The sequence below is a fragment of the Prosopis cineraria genome, unplaced genomic scaffold (assembly GCF_029017545.1).
Source record: "Prosopis cineraria cultivar Desert tree isolate PC_DT_omini unplaced genomic scaffold, ASM2901754v1 PC3, whole genome shotgun sequence".
NCBI lineage: Eukaryota > Viridiplantae > Streptophyta > Magnoliopsida > Fabales > Fabaceae > Prosopis > Prosopis cineraria.
This window is the reverse complement of record NW_026555334.1, coordinates 33,497,259-33,505,431: the sequence shown is the minus strand read 5'-3', so window position 1 is coordinate 33,505,431 and position 8,173 is coordinate 33,497,259. Positions and strand designations below refer to the sequence as shown.

At 35.9% G+C, this 8,173-nt stretch overlaps 1 protein-coding gene across 1 annotated transcript; it reads right to left on the bottom strand.

Moving 5' to 3' along the window:
• Positions 1-5,747: 5,747 nt before the first annotated feature.
• LOC129305262 (uncharacterized) lies at positions 5,748-7,908 on the bottom strand. The gene is made up of 4 exons (XM_054945277.1): positions 7,752-7,908; positions 7,136-7,605; positions 6,394-6,997; positions 5,748-6,270 (listed from the first exon to the last, which is right to left on the bottom strand). Exons 1-4 carry the CDS (start codon positions 7,848-7,850, stop codon positions 5,824-5,826), a joined length of 1,620 nt encoding a protein of 539 aa, XP_054801252.1. The 5' UTR covers positions 7,851-7,908; the 3' UTR covers positions 5,748-5,823.
• Between the last annotated feature and the right edge of the window lie 265 nt (positions 7,909-8,173).

Sequence of the window (8,173 nt, the reverse complement as noted above, 5' to 3'; positions counted from 1 at the left end):
GTGAGATTCTTTTACATGATTGACAAATTTGCTAAAAAGATTCTCCTTTTTCATTTCTTTAAGGCATCAGTAATTAAAAACCACTAAATTTGACCTTACTAATAATTAGTGCTAGTGATATATTACTAGCACAGCTTTTGAATTTTTTGATCCAAAGCTTAGATGGAGTATTTCTATAAGAAAATGACAAATCTGAATCTACACATATCCTTGAACTACTTGTGAAAAAAAACTTGAACTTGAACTGGCTCTAAGCTTACCAATAATATACCATTTGCACTTTGAACAACTTTTTTGTTCATTCAATGCTGAAATTAAGCTCTTTTAATGCCACATGTTTATATCAGAATGCTGAAGTAATGTTTAACAACCAAACTTTCCAATTGAAGAAAAAAAAATAGAGAGAGCAAAATCAAATCTGGAATGGCAAAACTAAACTTTCCAATAAGCAGAATCAAACAAGCAAAACCAAACTTCCCAGTTGAAGGGAAAAAATAAAGAGCAGAATCAAATCTTGAATGGCAGAACCAAACTTCCCAATAACTAGAATCAAATGAGCAAAACCAAACTTCCCTTTTAAAGAAAAAAAGAGAGCACAATCAAATCCGGCATGGCAAAATCAAGCTTCCTAATAAGCAGAACCAAACCTCTAAAAAATTCACCAGATCCAAATAAAGGACTACCAGATCGGAGGAGGATATCACACCTTATCGAAGGAAGACCGAATTAGAGAAGGGGGGCAAAGTTTAATGAGCAGGAGGTCTAAAATTAGAGATGACAGTTGTAGATCAGAGAAAGAGGTTGCACTAGTCAGGTTGCAAACCAAGTGTTTTGACTTTAATGTCATCCAAATCAAAAAAAGAGCTCGATCTGTGACAGATTTAGGTAGACAGCGACAGTCCACTGCAATCGACTTCTTTAGAATGGCGAGTGATGAAGCTTAAGAGGCTAACGAAATAAGAAACCAAACTCAAGAAAGGAAGAAATAGAGGGACTTAAGTCCGATCTATGACCAGATGAAGGAGGAGGCATGGAGGGGAGATGGTGGAGAGATGAAGGAGTGAGATGAGAGTGCTTAAGTAGAAGAGATGGGAGTGACAATAATGAGCCTTAGTTGCGCACGGCAAGAATGAATAATGGAAGGTATCATGGTCAAATACAAAAGTAGGTACCAATCATTAATACTCTGTTGATCACATTTACATTAGAAAAGCTACCCAATTGAGCTTTCAAAAATTCATGTTCAGCCCATCCTAAAAGTCCTTTCTAAAAGTCCTTTTGCTTTGAAAAAAAAATCCCAAATAGCTTTTCACATCCCAAAAGTGGGAAAGTGCTTTTAGGATGTGAAAAGCTATTTTTCCAAATGATCCCTTTAATAACTTTACAAAACCACATCTCCCTTTATCAAGGTGACGTGGATTTAAATTTTGACATCATTTTTTATGGAAAGCGACATTAATAATTTTACATATTCGATAGTTATTTATAAAATTGTCACTGCCTCTATTTTTATTTCACTTTTAAAATGTATAATTTGTAGTAGTGTCACTAAATGGCCATATTCATAAACAGACCAATTTAATGGCCATGATATAGCCAGCTGTCGACAATTACAAATATGATATAAAACATATTTAGTTTGAAACTAAATTTAATATGAAAAATTAAAAGATCTAGAAATATTATTTAGTCAAACCTATATTAATGATTATCTCCATATATAAATTAATAAACACTTATGCGATGAAATTTTAATTGCATGCATGAACAACTTCAAAACTATGTACTTACTTTAATACTCCCCTTATTATAATTTATAGTGATTTGTAATCTTAATTATTGATTCATGATTCAAAGTTGTTGGTATAAAGAATTTAGTAATAATTAAATTTTGGGTTACAAAAATGTCCCTAAACTTTTTTACAAGGAGTGTCTAATATCCTAAACCTTTCTTTAAAGCAATGTTGCCATGAAACTTCACAAAGCATACAATTTTACCTAACCATTAACTTAGACTGACCCTTAATTGTTAATTTTACTTTGACCGCATATGTCATTTTCTCGCTTTTCCTAAAGGGTTTGTCGTTCCATCTTCTTCCTTCTCTTCTTGAAGCCACGCTCTAAGCTACTTGATGCTTCCAATCACCCCTTGTGGTTGCAACTCTACTCTTGCCTGATAATTCAAGTTCACCAAACCCACATTCTTCATCATTTGAATGAAAGTCTTAATAGATACCCTATCCAGTGAGTTCGAGAATATAGCCGCAAAAGATTAGTAGCTCAAATTCTCTAGCAATGGCTTCTTAGGTAAACAATTTGGCAATGATCTAGTCATCCCCTAAATCAACTTTGGCTCATAATTGATAGCGCATAGAAAGTTCACTTAATCTTTGTTGGTAATATCGTATACCAAACCAAGATCCATAGTTTGTTCTAGATTGACAAGCTCAACACCAAAATCAAATGGTATGGAAGTTTTCATGGTAACTTTATTAATTATGAGCTGGTTAATCAAAGTCGTCATTATTACTGACATTATAGTAGCCAGTTTGAACTCAATGGTGGTTACTTTCCTTGACTTTATACCAAAATCATGCTCTAGTCATCATGCTAATAAAGAACAAGAGGGAGAGTTAGAGAAGCAAGGAGGGTATTGATAATACAGTATAAGGAGATTTACAAAGGAACATCAACAAGTGACTTTGATTTGTGTATTAGTGGATTCGGTATCAAGAAAATTAAGAAGTAGGTGAATTGCTTTGCAAGCATTTCTTCTACAAAGGTTGCTTGGACAAGTGGTTTGATAACAAACACTTATCTTCCATAAAGGTTGCCAAAATTTAGTGCTACTTTAAACTCGATGGTGGTTATAGGATTTGTGGAAGATGAAATATAAGCATTGATGGCATCTCTTTTAGCTTAGAGTATGACTTGCAGAAAGAGATGGAAGAAGAGGGAGAAGAAGAACAGTTGAAGGAAAGGGAGACAATGGCATGCATGTGGAGTCAAAGTAAAAAATTTAATTGTCAATGGTTAGTCTAAATTAATGGTAGTGTAAGATTACACCCTTTTTGAAAGTTCTAGAGGAACATTGCTCTGAAAAAGGTTTAGAATAATAGGCACCCTTTGTGAAAAATTTCCAAGGCATTTTTGCAAATAGCCTTTTACTTTTTATTCACACTATGTCGAACAATTTCTCTTAGAATTTTTCAACACAACATGAAAGTAGTACAACAAAAACTATTTCAATTATACTTTCATGTGTATGTGTATTTGATACAAGGACTAAAAATAAGTATTGTACATGAATTAATCGTGAACTAACTTGGCAATATGTTATAATATAACATAATACCACAAACCTGATGCCACATAGATTATAGATCACGATAGGCTCTGACATATGATATTTTTGGATAAATAAAGCCAGAGTTATATAACATGAGTCAACTAGAGAAAGAAAAAGGGGTGAGGGGGCATGGCATCAAAACGTTATATAATTTTTGAATACAACATGAATAATTCATTAGAGCTATTCTTTATTAAAAAAAGAAAAAGAAAAAACAAGTATTGGTCTTGAATAAATAAACAACCATTCATGTATTGATAAGCAACTATACGTAAGTAACAAGCACTCATTTGTTAATGAACAACTTAGAAAAAAGGGTTAAAATTTATTTTTATCCCTAAACTATACCCGCAGGAGTACCTAATGTCCTATATTTTACTTTGGTTCAATTGACCCCTTAAACTTTGAAAATTGAGTTATTCAATATCCTACCATTAAATTGTTGAACATTGACTGTTAAGTGTATGTATGTTGACTATTTTTGCTTGTGTATATCTACATGTCACTTAGATCCTCCGCCTGGTAAATGAGTTAGATTTTTCTAAGAAAAAAAATTACTTCCTCTCCTTCTCATTAAACTCAACAACTACTTAGAAAAACTCGACAGAAATGATCAAGTCAAACTTAGAAAAGCAATTGAACCTTAAACTCACAAAGTTAACTTGAATCAATCAAATAATGTAAATACTATAAACTTACTTGAAGAAGAACCCAAAAGAATAACTTGAATCAATCAAACAATCTAAACAATATAAACTTCAGTACGTGAAGAAGAAATATAATCCAAAAAACAAACCCACAATTAAACCCAAAACAACAATTTGAACCCACATCAAAGAAATCAAAACCCACAACCCAAACTTAAAGGAAATTAGTGTAGATACAAAGATTGGAGGAGGGAGAAGCAAATCAAAAAGGAAGAAGAAATGCTTCAATGCAAACATTGGGGGTTCTTGACAAGCTATTTTAGAATGGTGCCACAAAAATCTCATTTTGGTCTAGTTCTTATTCATCTTTGTTTGGAAAATTGATGTGGGTTTCTCTTCGACCATGTGCTTTATCGACAGCAACACTCTCTTTCACTTCTCTCTGTTGTTGCTTCTGCTCCTCTCACTTTTATAGATATGTGAAGTCTCCAAATTAAAGTCCACTTGAGAGGTCCACTAGCATGCAAAGTCACCATATTGAAGGGAAGGAAGAAGCTGAAGTTGCTAGATTAAAGATGCTAGGAGTGAATAAGGAGAGAGGAGACGGTGAGGTAGAGGGAGAGGGGGTGAAGGTGTTCGAGCACCTAGATTTTTCCCTTAAGGATTGAAGCGTTTAGGAGAGTGAGGAAGAGAGAATTAAAAAAAAAGACTCACTTTGCCACATGGATGACACTTAGCTGAGGTTGGGTGACATGTGGTTGCCAACTTTGCAAATTTCTAGGCCCCACTTGCCTCACTTAACATCTATTAGCTTCAATTAATTAATAGCAAGACATTAGATGACCTACTTTTAAAAGTTTATGGGGTCAATTGAACTAAAGTAAAGTATAGGACACTAAGTGTTACTGAGGGTATTGTCTTAAATCTTAGAAAAAATGATAAGAAATGTTCAATTGTATAAGTATTGGTTATAAATAAATAAGTAATCATTCAGATTTTGACTAGTGATCATACATAAGTAACAAGCATCCATTCATTCATGAACAATTTAAAAGAATGATAGGGTGGGTAATAATTGTATAAGTGTTAGTTCTAAATAAATAAGCAACTATTGGGGTGTTGGCAAGCTAAGTAATCAAACATTAGTAACATTCATTCAAGCTTCAACCGTATTTCTCGTTTAGTTAACTGGGATAATTAGATATTTTCCTCCTAAATCTTATTTTCAGTCAAATCTTAGGGGGTATAGTGATGTTTCATAATTATAAAGTTCTTCTTTGCTATTTAAAAGTTACATCCTTAGGTGTGATATTTTTCCTTCTTTAATTATGAAAGGTATTTGAGTGAAAATTTTTAATAATTTTTTTAGAATTAAATGTAACTTCCCTAATTTAAGGGATCTAAAATCAAGTCCTTAACAAGGGATTTAAGTGAAATTCTCCCTTGAATAAAAAGCACCATCATTTTACAATGTAAATGACACACGACCCAAACAAAAGTCTCTATATGGTTGGTAAGATTGGGACTTGTTCAAGTGTTATAATTATAATAACAAGACAATGTTGTATAAACAAGGGGGACATGTACGTGGCTTTGTCTTATTTCTCAAGCTGAACATACTATGGACCTCGAATTATTATTCTACGTCAACTATACTAATTCAACGTCTAAAAAACTGTATGCATATATAATTAAGCATTATTTCATACCAAATTAATTCTCAAACATAATTTAAGAATTTTACAAACGGAAAAAGTAAAAGTAACATTATTATTCCACACTCAAACTCACGAGAGTGATATTATAATTTAGTATATATAAATGAAATTAAAGACAGAAGGCAAAGACATGGCTTCCTTGGGTAAAGAAGGGGATGAGGCCTAAAATATATCCATGACCAACGTAGACGCAGCCATTGTTGACGGACACGCCTCCATAGACAGTTGCATTAGTTCGGAAGGACCAGAGAATTTCACCAGTCTCTGCATTCATTGCATAAATAGGTCCATCTGTGTTTGCGGCTCCTGCGAACACAACACCATTCGCCACAGTAACTGGTCCGTTCGTGAAATTCCGATGAGGGTCCCCCGTGGCCCACAAAATTTCCCCATTGCTCGCATTCATCGCCACCCATCCACCTCCCGTTGTCGTCGTGTTTGATGGTACCAGGCTGAAGTTCTTGCCGTCTGAGTTCACAATGTTGGTGTAAACCCTTGCTCCGTCCGTTGCCGCACCCCATACTCCTCCTCCTATCGCACCACCAGGTCCAGCTTGCTGCATACATTAATATATATATATATATATGTATGAGTTCGTGTCGTAGAGAACTAATCAGCAAGAGTAGAGGAATAATTATATATTAGAGTGAATATATATGTAAAGTTGTCGAGTCATCACCGTGGCCCATGCGAGACTTCCATTGTTGCGATCCAAAGCCCATGCAATACCGCTCTTTTGGACAGCCACGACAATGTCTTGTTTGGTTCCGTTGGCATGATATGCAGTAAGAACCATGGGTGCCTCCCCGAAATCAGCATCCTCACCTACAGGAGGACAGTCAGGAGGAGCTGTTGGAATGGCACAAGCGAAGATCCCAACATCGTAACCTCCTAATTGACTGTACCATGTGATATTCCCGGAATCCAGATCGAGGGCCAGCATGGAGTCAGAGTGATTCTCGGGCTCAATACAAGCGTCTGGATCAACAGGCCCCGTTTGATTTAATTGACTTTCTTGGCACTGAATGATATGATCAGGGGCAGAGTACAGGTTTCCGGTGGCGATGTAGACGTGCTTTCGGATTGGATCAATGGAGGGACTGCTTCCCCAAATAGCAGCTCCTGCATAGCCTCCTCTCTGTTTATTGTTATCTGGAAGCATATAGGTCTGCCACAAGATGCGACCACTTCGAGCATCTAGTTTTGCAAGGCTCCCGCGAAATACGCAGCACTCGTCAAAGGGTAAGGCCTCTTCCTGTGACGATACGCCAACATAAAAACTCCTGTGTTGATTCCGTTCAAGATTATCAGATACAAATGAAATCATCAGAAACGATATATGTGTATATATATTTCAAGCAAAGCCATGTATTCATCAAAATCAATCTAGCTATCTGACTTTGTGACAACTGATGACTAACCCATTGTAATAAGTTCCAGACATGGTGATAAAAGCTACAGGGTGATTATCCAAGCGAGTCCACCAGACTAGCTGACCGGTTGATCTTCGAAGAGCCATGACAACAGCGGGGCCATAGATTCCAACAATAATCAAATCAGCGTCAGAGATTATGGTAGGAGTTGACCTTGAAAGGGTCCAATTAATATTAGGCAACGTCACGGTAGAATTGAACCCTGTTAAGTTTCCCACGTTTTGCTGCCAGACAAGAGACCCGTCGTCCTCTTTCACTGCATAGATGTTACCGTTTCTACTTGGAAAATAAAGAGTCCCGTTGAAAATGGCCGGAGTTGCAGAAACATCATCGCCAGTATAGAATTTCCACTTCAAAGAAAGTTTGTGAACTGTTTCAGGGCTGATCTTACGTTCCTTAGAGGCGAATCTTCTGTTGAACAAATCTCCACCATGATTCAGCCACGGCCTAGATAGTCCCTGTGACAAAGTGAACGAGTTAATTATTAGAAGAATTTTACACTATATATCTTAAGAGTTTTCAGGATCCCTTAATTTTACTACGATTTTTTCTTTAAAAGACGTGAGTGTAAAGCACAGTGAAAACTAAAAAGGCATGATCATACTTGAGATAATGCAGCAAGAGGACACAGCAAGAGCAAGCAAAGAAATAGATGAAAGGCGTTTTTAGAAGGCGCCATGAGGGTGGGTGACTGCTCCTGCATGCAGAAAGAATCAGGTTTCAGAAACTATGGGCTCCCCTACTTGTATAGGAAGGCAACCATCGATTGCGGTTTAAAAGAACCCATCTCCAATTTATTAATTTGCATTTGACTTTGATAAACATGTTAGAAAATAAAAATTACTATAAATTTGCGTAACGTATACTAATTAGCGGAGCATCTGACTGCCTAGTTCGCACACCAGGCATTCTTAATATATTCACGTTTGGATATCCTTATCTTCGCGTAAGCTAACCGAGCTAATTATTTAACCAAGTGTGGACCGAGAATAAGCACACACATATATTAATATATACGTGGTCTAT

What these genes read in the sequence shown, in the direction of transcription:
- LOC129305262 (XM_054945277.1), bottom strand. Translation starts at nt 7,850, where the DNA reads ATGCAGGAGCAGTCACCCACCCTCATGGCGCCTTCTAAAAACGCCTTT. An exon ending in TCTGGAACTTATTACAATGG is followed by an intron (nt 6,998 to 7,135) that starts GTTAGTCATCAG and finishes GAATCAACACAG; the next exon opens with GAGTTTTTATGTTGGCGTAT. An exon ending in GAAGTCTCGCATGGGCCACG is followed by an intron (nt 6,271 to 6,393) that starts GTGATGACTCGA and finishes TAATGTATGCAG; the next exon opens with CAAGCTGGACCTGGTGGTGC.